The 27,339-nt window shown below is 34.5% G+C and overlaps 1 protein-coding gene across 1 annotated transcript in view; it reads right to left on the reverse strand.

Annotated features, from left to right (window-relative positions):
* Window positions 1-651: 651 nt before the first annotated feature.
* LOC150108236 (ski oncogene-like) overlaps window positions 652-27,339 on the reverse strand; it is a 124,085-nt gene continuing 97,397 nt past the window's right edge. Inside the window, exons 4-5 of the mRNA XM_090415689.1 lie at window positions 22,453-22,655; window positions 652-1,212 (exon numbers count right to left, since the gene is read on the reverse strand). Of these exons, the coding sequence (XP_090271815.1) occupies window positions 811-1,212; window positions 22,453-22,655 (605 nt within the window). The 3' untranslated portion in view covers window positions 652-810. The remainder of the gene's footprint in view (window positions 1,213-22,452; window positions 22,656-27,339) is intronic.

Consider the following 27,339-nt stretch of genomic DNA (forward strand, 5'->3'; position numbering starts at 1 on the left):
AAAAAAGGCCTTTTACAGGAAAAAACAAAAACGGAAAAACAGGGCAGTTGCAGAAATGTGAATTTGTTAAATCTACTTATATCTTATTGATGTATAAACATTTTGATAATTTAATTTCAATATGATAATTGTGACTATAATTAATACATTTTATATGCCTTTTGTATTATCATATGCAAACAAGTTTTATTCTTCATCAAACTGAAATAAGAATAGCTCTGCAAGTCTTCATATTTGGAAGCTAAATAGGAAAGGCTAAAAATTTAATGTCACAAAATTTACTCAGGTTGAATTTCTACTATTACTAAATTTCAGTTTAGTATATTAGGTCAATGACTTTACATAAATATTACAAAACAATAATATTTAAAATTAACTGGATTGAATGTAATAAACAAATTTTAATAAGCAAAACTAAATTTCTGTATTTAGATACTAATTAAGATGGATGAGTACATAAATTAACACATTTTAAATAGCCCAGAAGGATGGGGAGATACAAGAAAGGGAGAGGAAGGAGGGGGGGGAAGAGAGAGAGAGCACCCTGAAAAGCTTTTCCATGCACTTTTATATTAGCATAAACAGTTTTTATTTTGTAACATCAGCACTCTACACAAAAAAAAAACAAAACAAAAAAAAAAAACATGAGAATGAAGCAATTCTTAGCCGAAATACCACATGAATTCATATGCTGATATATATACTGTATGAAGTTCTTCTGGTTGACCATCAAAATAAGCACCATCAAAAGCTGTTGACTTTTATTTACAACTACATCAACAGCATACAATCTAACTTTTAAAGCACCATTTAAGCATTTTCTTTTGTACTGAGAGATGAAGAAAGCTCATGTGGCATCTCTATTTTGATGTTGCCAATGGCTGTCTCTGAAGGTAAGCTACAGCCATTATCAAGATGAATACTTTCTTCCATTAGTTTATTTTGGTCTTTCGAAGCTACACTTTGCTGGAATTTCACAGTTTTATCTACCAATAAGGGATAATTATCATAGTCACCATCATTAGTTTCAGAATCCTTGCACTTATCTTGAATTTTGTCCAATTCCTTCTTTAAAGCAAGTTCTTTTTCCTGTGTTTCTAGTACCTGGCTCTCATAATCAGTCTGAAATTTCTCAACTTCTTTTGGAGGTTTTTTGACTTCCTTAAGTTTAATGATTTTTTCATTCTGGGTAGAATGCATTTTCTCTAGTTCCTGTTAAATAAATTAAAATAAGCAATATCACTGAACAGAGCACAAAGCACTTGTAATCTACAGACACAGAAATTATAGAATTTTGTTTTAGGAAATGAACATAGAGTTGCACTAAATCATTTGCTCAAATGATTTAGTGCTACTCTAAATCATTTGAGCAACAATTGCAGGTTTTATGTTGATCTAAGACTTGAGATAAAAGGTTTATATTATATAATATAAAATAATTCATTTCTAGAAGTGATATATATTTTCTCGAATATCCTGTGCTCATTGAAAGAGTTGTATATTCCTATTTCCAAAGGAGAAAAAAATTAAAAACTCTGATGTAATTTTATTAAAATAACAAATTCTAATACATGTTAACTAAAATTGTACATACAATCACAGCATTGAAATCTGAATGGAATAGGCCTAGTTAATTACAGTTAAAGACACATGTTTTTCCACTGCTTAAATGCAACCGTTTTTTTTTTTTTTTTTTGGTTCCCTCCAGTCTTATATGCAACTTTTAGTGATATCATGCTTTCTATAAGTGCCATTTCCAATTTCTTCTGCTTTATCTTCAAGTTGATAATCAAACTAGAGTGGATGGGGTTGGATATTAGACTAGTGCATTGGATTGGAGATTGGCTATCTGACAGGTATCAGCAGTTGTGTATGGGGAAGCAATATCGCAGAAGAGGAAAGTCACTAGTGGTGTGCCTCAGGAATCTGTTTTAGGGCCATTGCTGTTTAACCTGTAAGTCAATGATATTGGGATGGGGATATGCAGTTGTTTGCAGATGGTGCATAGTTGGGATGAACTATGAAGAGGAGTACAGAAGATGTTCTGGACTTACAAGAAGACTTTGAACAGATTGAGTGACTGGGCATGTGAGTGGGGATGGAAGTTCAATGCTATGAAATGTAAGGTTTTAAAATTTGGGAAACAAACATGAGATGTAGAATTTACGCTTGGTGGGATATATTTTTGGAGGCGGAGGAAATAAGAAATTTTGAGGTGATGGTGGATAAGGATCTAAAATTTAGAAGACAAAACAACTAATTCAGGGAATGATGCAGAAGACAGTGACTTGTAGAAGTAAGAATCCTTTTTTTAGTGTTACACAGTGATCAGCATTCATTTTAGTAAAATTATAGAGACTACAACCGTGTCAGGAATAATTACTTGAATTTCTCAATGTTTCGACCTTCATATTAAGGTCTAACAGTAAGTCAAAGTGACAATGATTTGATCAACTGTTATTCAACTGGCCTGACCTCTAGTGGAACAAAAAACTACATCAAAGCTATATTCTATGTCTAACATCATTAGAGAACAAATTCACATATAGTTTTAATAGACCTAATCACTAGTTTTAATACACCTAATCCATAATTTAACAAGAGCGTCATATTATTAGAGTTATGATCCTGGATTGCTTACAGTCCTAATTATAATTAACTCTTAGACCAAAAAGTTAGGTGGGTAGAATATGTGCAATCCATATTCTTGGGATTTTTAAACCACCATTATTGTTAAGATCAGGGTGGTTAAGAATTTCACAGGCCTCTCTCCTTAAATTTATGCTCATATGACATTTTAGTGTGATGTAAACAACAAATGTAGAGTATTCTGGGCATGATCAGAAATGGTCATGGGACCAGATAACGAAAATATCATCAACGTATCTAAGCCAGACTTTGGGTTTTAAAATAGAGGAATCTAGAGTGCATTGCTCAAAAGCTTCCATATAAAAGTTAACAATGGGGGGTAGTGGTGAGCCCATGGCTGTGCCTTCTTTTTGTAGGTTAAAGTATTTTGCCACACAAAATAGCCAGCCAGAACATACTACATGGGCAATGAGCACTGTGATATAAGGCAGAAATTTCTCCTGTAAAAGAAGAATTGTATCATTGATTGTGACATTCGTGAAAAGGGCAGACACATTTAAAACTGACTAATAAATCACTTTTTTCTAGTGTGATGTCTTTAATTTTGTTTACAAAGTGTGTGTTTTTAAGATAGGAGGGGGAAATGACCTATCAACTCCTTGAGTGTTGATGATAGTTCCTTTGCTATATGATAACTGGGGCTTTCGATACCTTCAACTATTGGCTGAAGCGGTATATACATTCTGCTTACGAATCTTGGGTAAACCATAAATTCTCGGGGAACAAGCATAGTGTGGAAGTAGTTTTTTTTTTTAATTGTAACCACAGTTAACTGTAATTTTAACTGTATCTTCCTTCTGGCAGTCTTACCTTCATTGTTTACCGTAAGCCTACACATACTGACAATATAAACACAAACTCCTACCATTACCTTACACAAAAACTAGGTGTCATTAACACACTAAAAAATGGGGCTTTGAAGATTTTCTCTAGTGAACAAGCACCTAAACATGAATTAAAGTTATCAACAATACCTTCCTGAAAAATGGCTATAGCCAAAATACTATCAACAAAATTCTTCACAAGACTCCACTTAAAAACAAATTTAAACTAGATTACATTAAAAGTATATCAGATAAAATAAACAGAATACTACAGAAATACAACTTTAATGCCAACTTTAAACTCCTGCAAAATTAAAAAAAAATGATTCAACTCATCCAAGGATCCACTTCCTCCACTAGCCCACCCTGGAGTATACCGTATTCATTGCACCTGTAATTTGCCCTATCTAGGTGAAACAGGACGCACAATTCCTATCAGAAAAAGGAACATAAACAGTATATTAAATTTAATAACTATGGTAAATCTGGTCTTTCTGATCATGCCCTAAATACTCTACACAGAATTGATTGGAAAGGTACCTGTTGTTTATATCACTCCAAAACGTGGTATGAGCATAAATTTAAGAAGGCCTGTGAAATTCTTATGGTGATCTAAAAATCCCAAGAATATGGATTTCACATATTCCACCCACTTTACCTTTCGGTCTAAGAGTTAATTATAATTAAGACTAAGCAATCCAGGATCAATACTCTAATACAACATGCTTGTTAAATTATGGATTAGGCCACCACTTTTGCTGTATTAAAACTATCTATATGAAGTCTCTAAGGATGTTATAAATAGAATATAGCTTTGATGTAGTTTTTTTCCCACTAGAGGTCAGGCCAGTAGAATAACGGTTGATCAAATCATTGTCAATTTGGCTTACTGTTAGAAATGTAATATAGATGTCTTTCTTTGTATATGTGTATACTCCAGATGATGACCTTGATATGGTTGAAACATCGAAAAATTAAAGTAATTATTCCTATTATTCCTGTGCACAGAAGGCCACATATGGACTACTGTGTACATATTTGGCCATCTGGTTTTCAAAAGAATGAAGAGATGTTGGAAAGGGTCCAGAGGCAATTGACTAAAGTAGTTTCTGATCTCTAGAATTGAATATGAAGAAAGGTTGAGAAAATACAATTTACAGTCTAGTGGATAGGTGAAAGAGGGGTGGATATAATAGAGATGTACAAGTTGATAAGGGGTTGCTACAGGATTGACGTTGAAGAGGCTTTTTATAAAATGGTGAGAGATCGGGGAAGAGCAAGAGGTCATCCCTGAGTAGTAGTAGTATAAGAAAGGTGTGAGCCAGGGAGTGAGAAGCAGGTTTTTTTGCATGGAGATTGTGAATGATTGGAATGCACTGCCTGATACTGTGGTGTCTGAGGAGAATTTGCATGTGTTTAAGGTAAGGCAAGGTATGATGAGCTGATGACAAAGGGACCTCCTAGATCAGCCTTTGACTCTGTGGGGTCTTATGATAATATTAATATTTTTTTTTACTAATGCAAAGGAGCAAATCTTAATAGCCAGGTGAGCAGTTCATGTAATCAAAACCTCACAGAGTAATGTCCACTGTTGCAGTGTTTGAAACTCACGTATGATTCAAGCCTCCACAAGTCACAAGACTCATCTGGGAGACTCGCCCTAGAAAACACAATCTATCATACCACTCCTTGAATCCACTGGCTGTTTCTAGTCTCACCACTATCAAGAAATACATTTCACAGTTCAACCTCCTGCTATGCAAAGAAACCACTCCTTATCCTCTTGCTCACAATTTTCGTTCATAACTTCCAGGGATGACCCCTTCTCCTTGCTTCTTCCCCCTGTTCCACCAAACGAAAGAAATCCACAGTGTCAATCCTGTAACTACCTCTCAACAGTTTAAAAGTCTCAATCATATCACCTCTCCTTCTATCTACCATACAATGAGGATAAGAAATGTATATGAGAGAATGTGGACAGTAGAGTTGGGATACATTATTCAAATCCTCTTGCAGGGCTAACACATCTGCATTATTACTAATAACCCTTTCCAGCCTTCACATCTGCAAACAACTGAACATTCCCCTGCAATCCATTGACAATGTTATTGATATAAAGGTTAAACAATACAGGTCCCAGTACTGAGCCCTGTGGGGGACCCCACTTGTAACCTTCTGCTTCCTCATATACAACTCTCTGATACCTATCAGATAGCCAATCTCGAATCCAGTTAACTAACCTGACATCTTAACCCATGTGCTGAAACTTAAATATCAGCTTATCATGTATACCCTATCAAATGCCTTTGTAAAATCCAAAAAATAAAATGGCAGAATATGCCTTTCCCCCCTCATCAACAACTTGTCACTTTATTATAAAATGCAATCATATTACTAAACGAGAGTGCCCCTTAATAAATCCATGCTGACTCTCATAGATAACATTATCCTCATCTGCCCAATGCTGTATATGGTCTCTCACTAATTTCTCCAAGATCTTAATAATGATTGATGAAATACAAACTGGTCTATAGTTTGACACTTCCAGTCTGCTACCACCCTTATGAAATGGCCAGACTTTCATTGAAAAGCCAGGTCAACAGAACTGTCAGTTCTTTAGCACATTCTCTCAAAACCCGTGGTGAATTCCATCAGTCCCATTGCTTTATTGACATCCAGAGTACCCATTATTTGAAACACATGCTCTTTCTAAACCTCAAACCTGCCCTAACCCTCTAGTATTAAAATCTACTTCTCCAGGATGAAATACCCCAATAAAGTGTTCATTGAACAACTCCACTACATCAGTCACACTATTATAATTTTTATCCAACAATGTCATTCTTCCACAATCATTTCACCTCCTGCCAGTCACATAACAAAAGAATTCCATACGATTTTCTTTAGATTTCAAGGTCAATCGCTTCTCATATTCCATTTTTGCTTTCCTTACCATACTAGTCACTCTCCTGGCCCAAGTCTTATATTCTTCATGCATCTGCTCTCTCCACCCCTCTCCTTATATTTCTTCCATAACCTCTTTTTTACCTACAGTTCCTGTTTGATATTGTTTGCCATCCACTTTACACCAAATTATGTTTTCTTCTTCACTCAGTGAAGAAATATTCCTTCACAAGTTCCCAAGCACTATGATATTTCACCCTTCCAATTCCTCCATCCATAGAACTGCCCCAACTGATCCAACTGATTTCTAAGACTATTATAATCACCTCCTTATAATTCCACATACATTCCTTTCTTTTTGATACTCTGCATGTCTATTTATCTTCCGAGTCAAAACCACATGGCCACTCTCTCCAGTTGGGGGAGGGGGGGAGAGACGCCATCTCAGTTAGAATCAGATCTTTTGATGCAATGACCAAATCGAAAACTCTTGAACCTCATGTTCCTTGTATTACATGTTGGCTAAGACATTGTCCCTTAAGAATTCTACATGCAATTTCCTCTTCCCAACTTATGCTACAGTAGTTAAAATCTCCCATAACAATCATTCTTTTTGCACATGCCAAACTCAACTGCATAAACATCTGTTCTTCACCCTCTATGCGCATGGCTTATAGCAACACCCCACTGAATATCCTGTTCTGCCCACCTCTACATCACAGCATATGAAATCTGAATGGGATAGTCTTTGTTAATTATAGCTAAAAACTTGCTTTGCTTTTCCACTGCTTTACTACAACAAATTTTGCTGCTAATAAATGGATAACAAACAATATCAAAAGGGAACTGCAGGTAAAAAAGAGATTATGGTTGAGATATAAGGAGAGGGGTGGAGAGCAGATGTATGAAGAATATAAGACTCAGGCCAGGAGAGTGACTAGTATGGTAAGGAAGGCAAAACTGGAATATGAGAAGAGATTGGCTCTGAGACCCAAAGTTTTGGTAATAATTTTGGATGAATTAAAATAATAATAATGTGAAGAGGATATTCGAGAAAATATAATACTCCTGTGGATGAAATGCTAGTAGCTTTTAGCAACATTATTAAATTTATGTTTTAGAACTTGATTCTATATTAAATAAATCCATACAACTCAAAAAAACATTTCTTTTTCATAAAAGGATATGTGCATATTCTTTACTATAAACATGGTAATACCTGAATGGAATTTCCAAGGTACAGGTAAACAACGGTAATTATTGTATTGCAGTGACTAATATACTACCATTCTAATTTGGTAACATACTTTTGTGTCTTACTGTGGCAAATATAAGAGTATTCAAAATTAGTGCTATGTACTGATTATATATATAATTTTATATTGCTTCCACCCGGTTGTAAATCTAGAGTACATTAGTATCATGGATAGGATAAGGATTTCTTTTCTATTACTTTTTTTTGTTTTTCATTACTCATTTTTTACCTATTCCAGAAACCCTGTTCAAGAAACAAGATTTGGAACCTTTCAAATCACTTCAGATCTCCAATAAGTAGGGTGGTGGTCTCCCACTAGGTATGAAATTCATCTACCACCTAAAGACAATCACATGCATCCACACCCGCAGCAGGATTTGAACCTGCCACTTGCTGATTGGAGAGCAGATATAAGCTAATCACTTGGCCAACCAGACCAGCAAAAGAAAGTGCTGCAGGAGATATAATCTACACTATATATAGGCAAAAGCAGGAAAAAATCATTTAGACCATTGGTTTATACTTTTAGAAAGTTAAGAGCATTAAAAAAAATTCATTTTTGGGAAAAGAGGATCAATGTATTTCACTGTAATGAAACATTGTAAATATAGCTAATTATGATCCAATACACAAAATGCATTTCAAGAAAAAAATAATTATAAAATGGGAGTTTTGAAAGCACAGAAGAATTTTTGGGATACAATGCAATACTAGATGCAATAAAACAAACATAGCAACTACAAAGAGACTTAATAATAATTGACTTACTATTGAAATAACAGACCTGTGGCATCAGCAGACAAAAGATAAAGGCTCTCTATTCAGAGTACACCTGAATTACTAGATAATCACAAATAGTTAAACATTAAAATTACATCTAAAGGCAGATATGTTAGAATGCAGTGATCCATTATAATACAAAATTAGTATAGAAGTACAATAAAAGAAATTTCTAAAACATATCCTATAACTAAAAATGAAAAATAAGAGGGAATATGACCAGTGAAATTATAAAGAAGGAACAAAGATTGACAGGCTTTAAAAATAAGTATTTTAGAGGAAATAAAACAGCATGGAGCAAAATGAACCCGATTTCAATGGACCACTTTGAAATTTGAACAGATCATTTTAAACAAATTTTTGCAAAAGTTAACATTGAAAATTATGAAAAAAATTTGATAAAAGTGAGGAGACACAAAAAATTAAAGATGGAAAGACAGCAGATGCTGTGATCAAACAGATGGAAATAGATAAGGCTTCAGGTAGAGATGAAATACTGATAGAGTTTTGGAAGTATGGAGGAGAAACAGCAAAGTGTTATCTAATGGAGTTATTCAAAAGTCTTAAATTCTGAGGAAATTCCTAAGAACTGAAAATTGGGAATAATTCTCATACACAAAAAAGATAGTATACAGGAATGTACAAATTATAGATCAATAACCTTATTAATTCATTGTGATAAATAATTTATGTGTTATTTATCACAATAAATAATTATTTATTTATTGTGATAAATAAATAAATAATTTATCACAATTATACAAAACCAAATTAAAAAACTTATGAACAACAATTTAGGCGAAGAGTAAATGGGATTTAGAAGAGGAAGATCTACAAATGATGTAATCTATACACTTTTACAATTAACTGAATTAATGCAGGGAAAAAAAACAGAAATCTTTACTGCTGTTTTATAGCAAGATTTGGTCCATTAAGCAGAAATAAATTGTTTGAAGTTTTAGAACACAAAATAAAAGAGTAAAATAAGAGAGGTATCATGCAGGGATGCCCATTTCACTATTACTGTTTAACTTTTGCCTGGAGGAACTAGTAAAAGTTTATCCCAGAAAACATGGGAATAACAATGAATAGACCAAGCTTACATCACATAAAATATACAGATAATGCAGTACTCTTCACAAATAATAAGGAAAATTTGAAGTATATGATTAAAAACCTACATAAAAACAACAAGGACTATGCAATACAGATAATTTTTAGTAAAACCAAAACAAAACAATGACATTAGGTAGAAATCGCGAATTTAACTTAGACGCAGAAAGAAATCAACTGAAATAGGTTAAAAAATTCAATTATTTAAGGCATGTTGATTACAGACAGGTTAAATTATTAAGAACCTATCAAACACAATAAATCTAGGGTGGTCTACCATGACCAAACTTACAAATATATGGAAAAAATACATATCTTTCAAACAGAAATCAAAGTACAGTAGTCCCCATCCCTTATCATGGGTTTGCTTTCTGTGGTTTCAGTTACTTGTGGTCAACCCTGGTCTGAAAATATTAAATGGAAAATTCCATAAATAAACAATTCGTAGGTTTTAAAATTGCACGCTGTTCTCTGTAGCGTGATGAAATTTCACGCCGCCCCGCTCTGTCCTGCACATGATGTGAGTCATCCCTTTGTCCAGCATATCCATGCTCTACTGTATATGCTACCCACCTGTTAGTCACTTAGTAGCTGTCTCAGTTATCAGACTGACTGTTACGGTATCACAGTGCTCGTGTTCAGATAACTCTTATTTTACTTAATAATGGCCAAAAGCACAAGAGTAGTGATGCTGGCAATTCAGATATGTTCAAAGAGAAGCCAAAAGTGCTTCCTTTAAGTGAAAAGGTGAAAGGTCTTGACTGCATAAGGAAAGAAAAAAATCATATGCTGGGGGGTACTAAGATTCCATTCACATAACTTTTATTACAGTATATCTTCTTCTTCCTTTCCAGGCTTATAGGCCAAGTGGCCTGTTTCATCTTTTTAAGGGTCTTCCTCTGCATCAAGTACCTTTTGGGTGGTAATTTAGAATTTGTTTAGGTGCTTATTCTGCTTCTATTCATTCTTAGTATTTGTTCTTTCCATTTTTCTCTATAGCAAATAACTGTTTCATTTAGGGAGGTAGTTCCAAGTTTTTTCTGATTTCGCTGCTTTTCATTTTGTCCATTATTGCGACTCCTTCAGTTCTGCGCAGAAATTTCATTTCGGATGATTCAATTCTTCTTTCATCTGCTTTTTTTATTGTCCATATCTCACTGCCATAAAGTAAGGTTGGTTTAGCTACTGTATTGTAGATTCTTATTCGTGTGTATTTTTGTACATAATTGGGTTTAAAAATTTTATTTATAATGCCTGTTACTTTTAAAAAGTTTGATATCTTTGGTTCTATATCAGCTTCATTTTCATATGACATTGTGCAACCTAAATATTTGAATGTATTTACTTGCTCTATTATTTTGTTGGTTATTACTATTTTGCTTCTTATTGAATTAGCACCTTTGAAGGCCATGACTTTTGTTTTGTCGGTTGATATTTCCATACCATATGTTTTTATCAGATTATTTAGACTCCATAATGATTTTTGTAGTTCATCTTCATTATTTCCAAGGATTATTTGGTCATCAGCAAAAAGAAGAGTAGCTAATCTGGTGTTACAGTTTATCTTGAATCCTCCTTCATTAGTTATCTTCCATTTTTTTATGATTTTAAACATGTATATATTAAATAAAATTGGTGAGAGAAGGCAACCCTGACGTACTCCTCGATTTATTGGTTTCCAGCTTGATGTTGAATTATTGTACTTCAGAGATATTTTATTATCTTGATATATATATTATATAAGGCTATATATATATATATATATATATATATTAATAAGGATATATATATTATAAATTACAGTATATTGTTATAATTATTCTATTTTATTATTAGTTATTGTTGTTAATCTCTTGTTGTGCCTAATTTATAAATTAAACTTTATCATAGGTTTGTATGTTTGTATGTACGTATAGGGTTCAGTACCATCTACAATTTCAGATATCCACTGGGGGAGTGTCTTGGAACGTATCCCCCCATAGACAAGGCAGGGGGATTATTGTATATAGTTCAGTGGATGGTACAGAGAATTGGGTTATCAAACAGAAAGAAGAACAAATATTAAAGAAAATAAATAAAACAGCACGGACTGAAATGAAACCAAACAGAAGATTAGAGAATTATACTACCATATTTCAATAATTAAATTGATTATATATTAACAGACAAACCACATATGGTACAAGACAAATATTATAAACAAAGTGAGATTAAACAAAGATCACAGATTAGTTTAAACCAAAACGACAATAAACTTAGGAATGGAAAGGCAAAAACTGATAAAAAAGAAAATGTGAAACATCTTAGAAATATCAGATATGAAAAAAAAATAAGAACTTCAAGTAAATTTAGAAAAAAGACATTAAAAAAATGGATCCAATATCAAATATTGAAAATTTCAAATATCCTAGCAAAAAAAAAAAAAAAAAGTATAAGGAATGCTGAAAATTTATCTAGGAATTAAAAAAAGAGCAAAAATAGATGAAAAAAGAAAAGAAACTATATGTGCATGGTATAAAAAAACATGGACTTTTGCAAAGTTCAGAGTATAGTGCAAAACAATAAGGAAAAAGATAAGAAATAAGACATTTCCATACAAAAATGGCAAGAACAGCAATAAAAAATAACAGTAGTATAAAGAAAACAAGAAAATTTCTTGATAATGCAAGTAATCTTTATATGACAGCTGTGAAAGATGAAATGGAACACCCTACAAATAGAATAAACGTGTTGGAGATTACAGCTAAATTTTATCAAGAATCATATACAAATAAGGATAAAGTAACAGAGAACAACGATAGAGAAAAGGATATTGAAAACTACCATGAATATACAGTCAAAAATGAAGTAAAACATGCACTTAAAAAATGAAAACTGGAAAGACATCCAAAGTTGATGGAATACTAATAGAAATGTTGAGAAGTAGAGAGAATCACTTATATATAAAATTATGCAGAATATACTGAGTGTTTAAGAACAGAAGAACTGATAGAAGTTCACAGACTAGGCCTGACTTAAGCCTGGTGTTTCAAATGACACCTTACTTTTTTTTAATTAATTAAAATTAAATATCTATTTTATTTGAATTTATATGTTCATGTAAACAAATAATATGATTAATTTTTAAATTTTGGTTCTCTAGAGATGTCAGATGACATACTCATCAATTTCATTTGATTCAGATGCAATATCAATGTTTTCTCGTTGCTTATAGCTACTTGTATTTGCTATATTACTCTCTTTTGGGGTTTTTATAAATCCAATCTTTAACCAATGATCTATACGTATGAATTTAAAAGCTAAAAAAAAATACTGTATTTACTCGAATATAACTCTAACTTTTTTCCCAAGATTAAAGCTAAAAATTGTGTTGTGAGATACGTGCAGGAATTTTCGGAAACTAAAGTTTTCAGAAAAAAACTGAAAATGGTGCGAAAATGCATCTTCAAAGTCATCTACCCAAATAGCATCATCTTCTTTCTCATTATTTCAAGCAAAAATTACCAATAATTTACAAGACGAGATACATAGAGCAGCGAAGAACTGCATATGATTGGTGCGGTATTAACAAAAGATCGCGCGAACCAAAGACAAATTAGCATTTCAACAGTTGAGTTGAAATGCTAATTCCCTTCAACCGAATTCCATAATATCTGAAACACATTCACTATATATTTCTTAGTTTTAACACGTTAATGACAGGGGTGGTGTCAAGCAAAACCATATGTTCCACCGGCAACATATCGTTTTGCTTGGTCTATACAGCAGTTTCTGTTGAAGAGGGGATGTGATTCATTAGTTAGTGCCGTTTTATCCCGGTTACCTCTAATTGCACTGTTTGTTGAAAAATATGACTCCTTTAATTATGCATAGCCGAAAATTGCCACGTACCCCAGGGGTACACATACCACACTTTGAGAAACACTGCCCTATACGATGGTGTCCAAGGCAACTTGGACACCATCATATAGGGTATTTAAGTTTTACTTACCACTAACAGATACTTTGGCATTACTTTTAGTTTAACATAATGTAGGTACAGAAATCACAGCAGGTATTTTCTTTACTGTAATTTATAAATGATGTCTTCCAGTATAAGACTAGTCAGATAAAACCGTTTTACATTTATACTAGTCTTCAGCTTTGTATATTGTAATTCATGTGATCATTGCACCAGTAAGGTTTCATTAGGATTTAAATAAAAAAAACACTTCTTGCTTACCTAATGAATACATTTATTACATTAATATTTATATACAAATATATTAATATACTAATATCACTATATTAATATTCTAATTAACATAATATAAAAGCAAAAACTTATTAGAACACTATGCACACATACAGCACTGTTATTCAATATACATGGCTGTAGGAGCAGATGACTGTTTTCCACTTCCGAATTCAAAGGTTCAGATTTTATACCTGGAGTATAATATAACCCCAAGTTTCAGGCAACTTTTTTCTTAAAGTTGTCTGAAAATTGTCTTGCATTTTATATAAAAATGCAAGTATCCCTTGCTTAATGCAGCAAAATTAATTGCAACAATCCCTTTATATCTGTGGCGAGAGTTTTAATTAACGTGCCTTTAAATTTACCATGCAAAAACATGCAAGCTCGAGGAGTGTTTCCTGGCCAAGAGAAAGAAAGTCGTGAGCATGATGACATCATTCCTCCCACGCAGCCGCGCTCCCAGAGCCAGCCAGTTACCTCATTGCAAGTTAAGAGTGGGTGTATTACAAGCTCTAATTGTTTTGCTGTATTTACAAATTACGTTCTTCGTAAATTTTACAGCCCATCGATCATGTCGAAGAAGAAGAGCAATCCAACAATCGGATCATTAAGTGAAAAAAAAAAAAAAAAAGAGGAGAAAAATAATTACCTTACATACCAAATTTGATATAATTAAAATAGTTCAGGCATAAACTTGTTTGTTTACACTTGGATAAAGGATTAAACCAACTATATAATTTCTTGGTATCTTTAATTTATATAATTAAAAGATTTAAACGTGGTAAAAGTAAGATTGCAAGCGAATCTGGTTTTAACAAGTCTACAATATGGACTATTTTATTCAAAACTGATGAGTATAGCAAGCAAGGTAAAGTTGCATCTACATCTGCAAGTATGCAATGCATATGTAACCAAAGTGCTATAATGGTTAAAATGGAAGATCTGTTGATTATTTCGATGGAAGACTGCAATCAAAAGAGAATTCCAATTAGTGCCTATAATATCACAGCCAAAGCTCTAAGCCTCTTTTCAAGACTTAAAGAGACTAAATATAAAGAAAATAATTCAAAATTCACAGCTAGCAAAAGCTGGTTTGGAAATTTTAAATCTAGGCCTGGACTAAAGAATGTGAAAATAACAGGTAAAGCTGCTGCATCTACATTTCCTACTGAGCTGCAGAAAATTATTACGATTACCACTAAATTTTCAATGTAGATGAAACTGGCCTCTATTGAAAAAAACAAAAAAGCCATCTAGAACTTTTATATCAAAAAAAGAAGCAGCGCAGTCTGGCTATAAAGTATCAAGAGATTGCTTAACTGTTATGCTTGGAGGGAATGCTAATGGAGATTTTAAATTAAAACTGCTGCTTGTCTATCGAACTCAGAACCCAAGGGCTTTAAAAGGATGTAACAAGAACTGTTTACCTGTAATTTGGTAATGACTTAGGTGGTTTTCAAAATCCTGTGAATAATGTGATTGAAAAATCGTTGCAATTGGTGAAGACCTTGGTTTTGATGGTGTTGATGCAGAAGATGTTAAAGAATTATTGGATTCAAATTCAAAAGATTTCAGTGACAATGATCTTCTTGAAAATGAACAATAATGTGCATATGAAGACAACGAACAGATGGAATGTGAAGATGAGGTTCCAAAGGAGATAACAATCAAAGAACTGGATGGAATATTTTGCAGTTTAGAATCGCTTAAGCAGCAAGTAATGGATATGGATCCAGATGTTAATCGAAGAATGCTTGTTTGCCAAGGTCTAGAGAGTCATTTTGCTTGTTATCGTAGAATTTATGCTGATAACTAATGTTATCATCATATTTATGCAGTAACTAATGTAGGTACAAGCATTTATTAAACATTTACTTTGCATTCATTTTTTATCTTTCCTAAAAGAGTACCATATAAAACGAATTTTTACCATTGATTATTATATTTGATTAACGCGATTTTGATATACGCAATAACATCGAGGGATACCTGTATATGTATAATCATGTCATTAAGACATTTGTTTGAAATTTACCATATTTCACCAAAATATGCAGTGACTTTTGGGATGTATTATACTGAATTTCCATAAAGCAATGCCAGTATTTTAAATGCAAATATTTTTCAGATTAAAATGTTGATAACCACCTTCTACTTTTCTAACCCAAACACCTACTCTGAGCAAGTCACCAAATTATCCTCATTGGCATGAAGGTCTTCATCACCATTTCTAACAAAATTCTGGTCTAAACTCCAAGATCCGATTCAACAGAAAATGCATCACAGCAGTTGGGGGGGGGGAGAACAGTCTACTGTAGGTGGCTTGCAACAAGAACCCCCCCCCCCCAGCTGCAACTCAGCCTATGCTGAAGCATGCAATAAATGCAAAACAACCATCAGCAAATCCAAATACAACAACTTCATAAAAGCTAATAGCAGAAAACTCACATCTTGTCCAAATGGAAGTTATGCCTTTTGGTCCCTTGCAAAGGCCATCAGACACAACTTCTACTCACCTGCATTCCCAAATCTCTTCTCCCCCCCCACCCCTCTCTTTCTCTCTCTCTTATCCAATGGCACCACTGCAACACATAAAGCTGACTTTCTGATATGAATGTTTCCTCCAACTCCTGCATAGATGACCAGAGCAAACTGCCTCCTACCATACCAGCAACTGAGCACTATATGCTTCCTGTAGTTTTTTTTTTTTTTTTTTTTTTTAGCAAAAAAGACATCAGAAGAATGCTTAAAAAACTGGACACAAGTCTTCTAGTCACGATAGCATTTCTCCAACAATACTCAAAAACTGTGCTCCACAGCTAACAGTTGTCCTTTATCCTCTCTCTACAATCTTTATTCAACTGACACTTATTCCAACACATGGAAGCAAACATAAATTCAACCATACCAAAAAAAGGAAGACAGAAGTCTACCTTCAAAGTACTCATGAATCGCAACCACCCAAGTCCGCTCAAGAATAACAGCGAAAGTTATCAGAAGTCAACTTCTCCAGCTACTAGAACAAATCCGAAAACAAACCCCAACTCAACATCACCAGAGTTAAAGATCGGTACCATCAACGTAAGAAGCCTGAATGGCAAAGAAATTGAACTAGCTGAGGAATTAGATAAGTACCAGATCGACATAATAGGGATGACTGAAACAAAAAAGACCAAAACTGGTGAGATCTTTCTGAGCAATAAATACAAAATGTTATATTCAGGCAATGACAATCAAGGAAAAGAAGGAGTAGCGATAGTATTCAACACAAAATACGGGGTTATTCTTCTTGAATGGCAGTCAGCCTCAAGTAGAGTAATCTGGGCAAATATGAGAATGGGGAACTGGACAATGAGACTTATTTGTGTCTATGGTCCCATAGAAGGTTCTACTAAGGTAGAAGTGGAGGAATTTTTTGAGGCTTTAGAGAAAGCAACTGACACAGTGAAAAAGGAAAAGTTGGTCCTTGTTGGGGATCTAAACAGCAGAGTAGGAAATGATTGTGAGACATACAAAAATATTTTGGGAAAATTTGGAGAAAAGAGCATAGCTAATAATAATGGCAAATATCTGTTAGATTTCTGCTCAGGACATGGAATGGTTATTACTAACACCATGTTCCAACATAAAAATGTGCACAAATTCACATGGAGAGAAGAGGCTAGGAATAAGATAAGTCTCATTGACTATTTTAAATTAAGGGGATAAAAAATCCACATTGTTTCAAAACCGAATAAGAAACTCCAAAATTGGAATCTGAGAGTTTCATGCCGAATATAGTAAACTATAAAGTATCGGCGAACACTAGCATGAGCTAATGCAAGTGACCCTAGTATGTAGTACAATACCGGACAACTCGTTGCAAAGGTGGGGAAAGTTCAGATCGCTATTCTTAAGTATTTTCCATAATGTAAAAACACATTTCCTAGGAAATGTATGCTGTTATTACATTATGGAGGAAGGTCACTACCCAGACCGGTTTCAGCCTTTTTTGAGGCTTCATCAGCGAGTAGTTAGACCATAATACCAAAGTGTATAGCGAAAAGAACTTATATACTCTGCTATACGAGTTTCCAAAGAGGTGCAACCATTAAGTTACTTAAATATAAAGAGCTAATAAGCTTCATTTCGGCGATATAAACAATATTTTAAATTAAGGGGATAAAAAATCCACATTGTTTCAAAACCGAATAAGAAACTCCAAGATTGTAATCAGAGAGTTTCATGCCGAATATAGTAATCTATAAAGTATCGGCGAACACTAGCGTGAGCCAATTCAAGTGACCCTAGTACGTAGTACGGACAACTCGTTGCAAAGGTGGGGAAAGTTCAGATCGCTATTCTTAGGTATTTTCCATAATGTAAAAACACATTTCCTAGGAAACGTATGCTGTTATTACATTATGGAGGGAGGTCACTACCCAGGCCTGTTTCAGCCTTTTTTGAGGCTTCATCAGTGAGCAGTTAGACCAATTAGTTAAATCTCATTGACTATGTTATTGTTGATAGTGATGTTTTCTCCCTGGTGCAGGACACCAGAGTGTACAGAGGATTTGAAATCGGAAGTGATCACTATTTAGTCTTCAGCAGGATAAATTGAATTTCATATTGAAAAGAATAACATATAAGAAAGTTTTAAAGTGAATAAAAGTTGACAGCTCTCAGATCTGAACTGTAGACTAAAATACACAAAGATTATTGAAGAAAAAATGAAAGAGTTTGAGAACAGGAATCAAACCTTGATTGTTTATGTGGTGAGGTTGTCTGCAAGGATAAAAAAATCAGAACTCCCTGGTGGACACAGGAAGTTAAAGAGGCAGTGAAGGAAAAGAAGAAAGCATATCAAAAGTTCCTGTCAAATAAGCCAGCTTGTGCTCTTAGAGAATATAGAGACAAATGCAAGAATGCTAAACACTGTGTAAAACTAGCTAAACAAAAGTCATGGGAGGACTTTGGCAAGAATATAGAAAATAAATATCAAAAACGTGGCAAAATATTCTGGAGGTTGTTGAAGAAGCTTAGGAATGGAGGAAAGAGTGCTGTAAAAGGAGTTAGAGATGATAAAGGTGACATGAAAATGGTAGAAAATGAGGTATGGAGTAATTACTTTGAAAAACTGCTAAATGAAACAAGCAGTGATGACAGCACAGTGGTAAAAAACACCGACCAGGCATGCAGTCAGAAATACATATCCATACTTGAAGTAGAAAAAGCCATCAAAGGCTTGAAACGTGGAAAGGCAGCAGGAGTAGATGATATTCGACCAGAAATGCTGAAATGTGGTGGTATAAGAGTCTTACAGTGGCTGCACTGCATAGTTCAGAAAGCCTGGACAGAGGGACGAATTCCGATGACTGGAGTAGAGTCTCATAGTACCCATATATAAAAAGGGAAATAAAACTGAATGTGAGAATTACAGAGATAGTTCCCTACTAAGTGTTCCTGGCAAGATCTATGCAAATATACTTGAGAAACAGTTGAGAAGAATTGTGGAAGAAAAGCTTGGTGAAGAACAAGCTGGATTCAGGCCAAATAGAGGCTGTCAGGATCAGATGTTCACTTTACGACAAATAGTCGAGAAAGCATGGGAATATAACAAATATTCTAACAATATATAACTGTATTTAAGTTTTGTCGATTTGGAAAAGGCATATAACAAGGTGCCACGAGAGAAGCTATTCAATACGCTGCAGTTATATGATGTCAATGGGGCATTATATCAAGCAATACTTAGTCTTTATTTGAGTTGTAAGTCAGCAGTTAGAATTGAAGGAAGTAATTGAAGGAAGATGGTTTAATGTTAAATCTGGTGTGAGACAAGGATGTACATTATCCCCCTCTGTTATTCATTATCTATATGGATCACATTATGAAGGAAAGTGATATTAAACATGATATCAAAATTGGAGATGTTAATGTCAGCCTTTGCTTTATGCAGATGATGTTATACTTCTAAATAAATCTGCTACAAGTCTGCAAGATTCTCTGACTAAATTGAATAGCTGTTGTAATAGATATGGTATGAAGGTCAGCAATAAACAGACAAAGACAATGAAAATAGGCAGAATCATTGAAAATATCAACTGTGTTGTGAATGGAGAACCTGTGGAACAAGTAAAACATTTCAGCTACTTAGGCACGATTTTTACTGAAGATGGTAAATTAAATATAGAAATAGACAACAGAATCAGCAAAACTGGTATGGTGGGAAGTCAATTGAATAAATTCATATGGAATAAGAGAGAAATTAGCCGGAACACTAAATTAGCTGTATACAAGACAGTGTTCAAACCAGTTTTAACTTATGGATCTGAGAGCTGGGTCAGAAGTAAAACACTTGACCAAAGACTAGAGACCGCAGATATGTCCTGAGAAAGATTATAGGCGTGAACAGATGGCATCAATGGCAATATCATATTAAAAACGAGGATATTAGGAAAGAACTTGACATTGTCAGCATCCAGGAATGCGTTAGCAGAGCTAATCTCAGGTGGTATGGTCACTTAAACAGAATGGGTGAAGAAAGATTAGCAAAACAAGTGTTCTCTGCCAGGTTGGCAGCAAAACGACCCAGAGGAAGACCAAGATATAGGTGGATTGATATGGTACAAAGTGCCTTAGACGATAGAAATATAAGATCTGATAATGTCTTGACAAGTAACAGACTGATTTGGAGGAAAATTGTAGATAGGAAGTTAGTAATGATGTAATTTTTTTTTCATGTAGTACTATCTTATCCTGTACACCCCTTGAGGGTACATGACAAGAATTTGATGATGATGATGAAAGCTGGCCTCTTAGCCTACATCTCCCACCACTGGACACAGGCTATGAAAAGGCTCAGAGAAACGTGCTGTTGCTTGACATTTACAAGATTTTTGATCGTGTTTGACATAGAAGCCTGCTAAATATGTTGCTTTCCTTCAATCTACCTGCCGTTCTGTAATTCAGTAGCCAGCATTCTCTCTCTATAGTCATTCACTACATGTCATCTCCTGCATTGATGGTGACATCTCTTCGAGTCATGACACTCCTGCATTGATGGTGACATCTCTTCGAGCTTCACCATCAATGCAGGAGTGTCTCAGGTCTCTGTTCTATTGCCTAATCTTCCCTTTCTCCTATATATAAACAACCACTGCTAATCCTATCCAAATCCTTTGCCAAGTACCCTCAATTATTCCTACTCTTGACAAACCACATGGTTCTCAAACTGATCTCCATACCATTCTTCAATGGAGAAAGGATAACCAGATCACTTTCAATGCCTCCAAAAAAGGCAGTCTTGCTTTTTCTCTCTCAAAAGGGACCTCAGCTTACATTCCCTTATACCCTCAGTAATACATAAATTATCAGACAGGATGTTCTCTCTCTCTCTCTCTCTCTCCTTGGTTGAGATTTAACTCCAGTCTTTCCTAGCATAAACACATTACATTAATAGTCTCATCCACCTCTAAAAAAAACTAAGCACTCTCTTCTGCTCAAGATCCTATTTTTCATCAATCCAGCTACTTACACTATACAAAAATTGCACATCTTTAGAATACCATTCATATGTTTGGGGTGGCACACCTAAAATCTCCATTAAAATTCTCTCAACTCATGGATGATCACACTCTCTCTCTCAGATTCACATCAGCCTCTATCTCACAGATGCATTGTTTTAGCTCTGTCTCTTCTACAAGTGCTTCCATGGGTCACTGCTCCAGGGAAATGGCAGTCATCATTCCTGCAGGAATGATGACTGCCATTTTGCTGTTGGGCCTTAAAACAACAGCAAAAGCTACCCAACACTTTTCAGTACAACTGCAAACATACTGAACCCTGCTGAGATGGTTCCCAACAACTTTTTTGGATTCCTGTCTAGTACATAAGAAAGGTTAATCAAGCATTTTTCAATCGAAGAGAAATTAAATTGGTCATAAATGGAAACAGCAAGGTTCCCCCTCCTGGAAATTTGGTCCACACCCACAACTGACAAATCAGCCAGAGAACGAATCAATGCATGCACACGCACGCGCACACACACACACACACACACACACACACAATCCTAGTAATCATTAGGTATAGAAAATAAAATTACTATTACAGACCATTTGGCCTAACACATATATGAAAATATGATATGTGTGTTGAAATAAGTGTAGCAGCTTGGACTGTATTTCAAAGAAATACAAATCACACACACCTCAATAGCATGTGAATCCTTGTTTGGCCCTGATCACACTTCCTGCTCTTGTAGACATAATCTCCACTAGTTTGTGAAAATATAAATCGTGTAATTTGTACCACATTCTTCATTCACCACAATACCAGTCCACATACTGTTAAGTGGGTGCACTGATCTGGCACTCCACTAAGTGTTCTATTAGGTTTGAGTGAGACTTTGTGCTGATCAGTAAAATTTTTACAAATCATGTTATAATAGAATAAACCGGCTCTACAATTTTCCTATTAATAACAGACTTTACAGGTACTTAAATCAAATATATAAATTAATGGAATTACAATATTAAAAACCAGTCCAATGATATCTTAATCAATTCATTTAATTCAAATATAGCTGAATTGTAATATTTAAATTGACAATGAGTTACAAAGAGATGAATAAAGATTTCAGGGCATACCTTATCAAATATAAACAAATTTTAAGCTTAAACTCGAAAATATAAAATTCTCATAATCACCTTTTTCAAAACTTTCCTGCTATGTAATACTGTTTTTAGACATGAATGATATTTTGAGACAATAACTTCTACTTTTTTTAATATCTTGTTTTGCAAGCTGAGTTCAACATTATTACTCTTCAATAAGGATTCTAAATCATGTAGTTCACTATCTACAGAAGATACCGATTCCTCCTCTCTGCCCACTACACTATCTTCCATTCCTTACAAATGCAGAAAAGAAAAAAAATGAAAGAAAGAAATTACATATATACACTATTTAAACTGATTATGAGGTACATAATTCTTACATATCACATTGATTTCTTACACACTAACAAGACTGCTGACTAAAATTATGGGTTCTTAAGAGTTGCAAAAGTTTGCTATTCATGACAAACAATAATCCACAATAAGAGGATGAAATAACATGGAAGAATTAAAAAATGATTTTAACAAATACAATTATGTCAACAAGAAATACTCCAGAATCAAATCAAATCGTAATGGCATTTGTCACATAAGTCCTGCACAATAAGGAGTATCTTGAAAATAATTGGTGAACTATATACATCTTCCTACATATAAAACATGGATGACAAGAAGAGCAAGTGCATTTCCAACTGAATTATTATTATTCTCAGCTACAAAGATAGGCCAGTTGATCCATTCTGGTTTCTTTGCTTTTTTTTTCCAGTCCTAATTCTTTTTCTTTTAGTGATATATGTTGCCTATAGAACAAGCAAAATATTTCAGATATTTAGGTATAGTTTTTAGTGAAGATGACAAATTGAATTTGGAAATAGACAACAGAATAAGCAAAGATGGCATGGTGAAGAGCCAGTTGAATAAATTTATATGTAATAAAAGAGAAATTAGTCAAAACACCAAACTAGCAGTATACAAGACAGTGTTCAAACCAGTTTTAAGTTATCAATCTGAGAGGTGGATTCGAAATAAAGCACTTCATCCAAGACTAGAAACAACAGATATGAGAGTTCTGAGAAAAATTAGAGAAGAGAACAACAGATGGCAGTAATGGCAAGAATCATATTAAAAATGAAGATATTAGAAAGGAACCTGACATTGTCAGCATTCAAGAATGTGTGAGTAGAGCTAATCTAAGGTGGTATAGTCATTTAAACAGAAGGAAAGGTTAGCAAAACAAGTGCTTGATGCCAAGATTGCAGGAAAGAGTCCCAGAGGAAGACCAAGATCAAGGTGGATTGATTCAGTCAAAAGTGAACTGGAAGAACAAAATGTTATATATGACAATACTGAAGTAGTCATAAGTAATAGACTAATTGGAGGAAAACTGTTGATAGAAAATTAATAACAATATAAACTTAATCAGGTAGTGCTGTCATAGTAGCCTGACATTCCTTGAGGGTACATATCAGGAAATTGATAATGATATATATTACAATGTTTCAATACTCATTGTCCATTCATATTATTTATAGGTTCTTTCATGTTATTTATATGTTCTAAATATTATTGTATTTAGATCACAGATTGCCGTAGGTGGTGTGGTATGTGGATTTATTGCTCTTGAAGGATAAGTAACTCTTTGTATTTTAGTTGAAAATATTAGGTTAAGTTATTATAGTTTTTGTTTTAAACGAGGTGATTGAATGAGTTATTTAATTTGTAAGTAACCCTAGCATTTTTTTTTTTTTTTTTTTTTTTTTTTTTTTAAATATGATATTTGGTATGGCAGCAACTCGTGGTAGAGCAATGGTAGCAAAGACCATGTTGTCAGATGATTTGAATTTGCGGGATTTTGGCAGTATGTGTGAAATATATTTGTCAAGAAAATTAAAGGATATGTGGAAGGAAATTGTAACTGGAGGGAGAGTATATTAAATGTTTCAAAAGCGAGTGCCTATTGAGTAACTCACTTTTGAATGATATACATTATATATATATTATTATATATTATATATATATATATTGAATGCAGCCAATGTTAGTAGAGTGGACAGTACCAACAGTAGGATAGAAAATTATGTTATTAACGCTGAATGTGCAGCCATGAAAATAGAGGAGAACAAAATGACAAGAATAAAGAAATAGCATGCTTGAATGTTATCCTGCACAGGACAAAGCGTGAAATTAAAAAATTGCAGAAGGAGAAAGAGATTAGCAGGGCTGAAAAGAGAAGAAAGTAGGTGGTCTGAAATAACAATAAAGACTGAGCAAACAAAGAAGAAAAATAAGTTAAGGAAAAAATTATATATGGAGACTCAATGATCAGGGGAGTACTTAATGAAAGTGTGACAAAATCATGTTTCTCAGGTGTAAAAATTCATGATATTAGTCATGCCATCCAGATGCAAAAGGGAAAGTTGAAGGAAATGACTGTCTTGGTTGGCACAAATGATTTGAGAGGTGAGAAGTATTCTATGGGGTAGGATGTAAAGGAGTTGTTAGAAAAAAAAATGAAGACAGAGAGAAGGTGAAGACTCTCCTTCTCTCTCTCCCTGAAAGTGAGGGTTAATTAAAAGGAATGATGTAGGATTTGTGGATCTGTGGTCTGTGTTTGATGGAAAGAAGGATTTGTACAATGCTGATGGACTGCATCTAAATGGTTTTGGTGTTAGGTGTCTGGAGAGAGCTTTGTTCACCAAGCATGCTTAATCACAAATTTAGGAAAACTTAAGTAATTAGGGTGGAAGCAGGTAAGTTTGTGTGAAGACACCCATGAGGCAAGTGAGTGTGACAATGACCAAGTGCAGAAACTAGTTTCTCGAGCAAAAATTGGATAGAGTAGTCAAATCAGGAAGTAAAGATGGGTGGGTGGGGGCCTAAACGGATGCTGCAGTTTTTATATACTAATGCTAGAAGTATCAGGAACAAGAGGCAGGAGTTTTTGGCATTAGTTAGTGCAACCTCACCAAACGTTATAGGCTTAGTGAGACCTGGCTAACAGCAGAAGATGTAGTTACAGGAATAGAATGCGAAGGGTTTAGTATTTTCAGGGAAGACAGAGAAGATAGGACGGAGAAGATATACTGCTAATGATAATGCTTGAATTGCAGCCAAAAAGAAAAAGAGATAGGTGGGAGGGTGGTTGTTCATTTGAAGCATTCTGGTGTGAGATTAAGGCCAGTAAGACAAAATATACAGCTGTTGTTGCTATAGGCTAGGGAGTTCCACGGATGATCTAGAAGACATGCGTTGGTAAATCAGTATGAGTACAGGTCGAGTGGTTATTACGGGGAGGGGGGGGACTTCAACTATGGAGATATAGACTGGAAAGAAGAAAGATCACGTGGCAGGAAGGAAACAGAATTTATACACCTGCTGAGGGATAATTACTTAAGGCAGCATGTGATGGAGTGGATGGACTAGGGATGGGAGAGTATTGGACCTGGTCATAGGATCAGAAGAGCTATCCATAACCAAGGTGACCACATCATCTCCGTTTGGTGAAAGTGACCATGCAGTCTACAACATGAGGACTACTCTGTCAAGAAGGGGGGGGTATATGTGTAACTACAAGGCAGGTGATTATGACAAGCTTAAATCTGTGCCATGGCATGAAACACTGCAGGGCAAGGATGTTAGTAGTACATAAGATATAGTTAAGGGTCATCTAGAGGAAGCAGCATTAAATTGTATACCTAGGGTAAGGGACGGTTAATCGGATAGGAGTTAGATGGATGAGTAATATAATTAAACATGAGTTGCATAAAAAGAAAATGCTGTGGAGAATATATAAAGAGAAAGGTGACCAGCATAGCAAGGAAGGCAAAATCAGATTATGAGAAGAATCTAGTTTTTTTTTTTGTCAGCTGGCAAGTAAGAGGAATAATGACTATGGAAGATTAACCTTAATAAATGATGATGTCACAAGGCAACAGAAGCAGATGAAATAGTTGAATTACTGAGTGACCACTTTGCAAGGATATATCATCCTAGTGAAGTTACTGCTTTAATATATGTGACAGACAATAAGGCGAGAACAGAAGTGGATGAATTGGAGGTTTTTAGGATATTGCAGAATCTTAATGTAAATACAGCTGTGGGATTAGATGGGATATCAGCTTAGATTTTGCAAGAATGTGCAAGGGAATTGGCAATGCCTCTGACTAGACCCTTTAATTTAAGTCTCAGCTCTGGTAGAGTTCCAAGGGAGTGGAAAAGGGCAAATTAATTCCCTTGCATAAGGGAGATTCTAAGACTGCAGTAGCAAATTATAGATCAATCAGTATCTCAGGACTGGTGGTAAAAGTACAGCAAGTATGAGGGGGCAACATGGCTTCATGAAGGGTCAGTCAAGCCTTGTTAATTTACTTTTTTTATAATAGAGTAACAAGTTGGATAAAGGAAGTGGCTACATGGTGATTCTGCTGAATTTTGCAAAGGCATTTGACAGAATACCACATGGAACCCTGTTATGCAAATTAAAACAAATGGGAATGGATATGACACTGGTTAAGTGGATAAGAGAGTTGCTGCTAGGCAGATATCAAAAAGTGGTATATGGAGGGGCAGAATCGAGGCAAAAACAGGTTCTGTAAGCTTCTGAAAGCTCTCCACATCCTTGATGAACCATTACTGTACCTAATTTTGCATCATCAGTAAACAACTGAATATTTCTTTTCAGATTAATTCCTATATCATTTATGTACAAATTAAACAGCAATGATTTAATCTGTACATAAATGATATAGGAATTAACCTGAAAGGAAATATTCAGTTGTTTGCTGATGATGTGAAATTAGGTAGGGTAATAATTCATCAAGGTAAATCAGTTTAATATGGAGAAATGTAAAGTTATGCATTTTGGGATAAATAGATTACAAGCTGTGTATCACACTGATGGCACTGTACTTCAGGAAATAGATGAAGCTTGAAACATTTAAGTTGCTTAAAGGGTTTTATAGGATTGATTCAGGAGGG

Source organism: Typopeltis vanoorti, chromosome 3 (assembly GCF_054136105.1).
Source record: "Typopeltis vanoorti isolate ZY-2024b chromosome 3, IOZ_Tvanoo_1.0, whole genome shotgun sequence".
Taxonomy (NCBI): domain Eukaryota; kingdom Metazoa; phylum Arthropoda; class Arachnida; order Uropygi; family Thelyphonidae; genus Typopeltis; species Typopeltis vanoorti.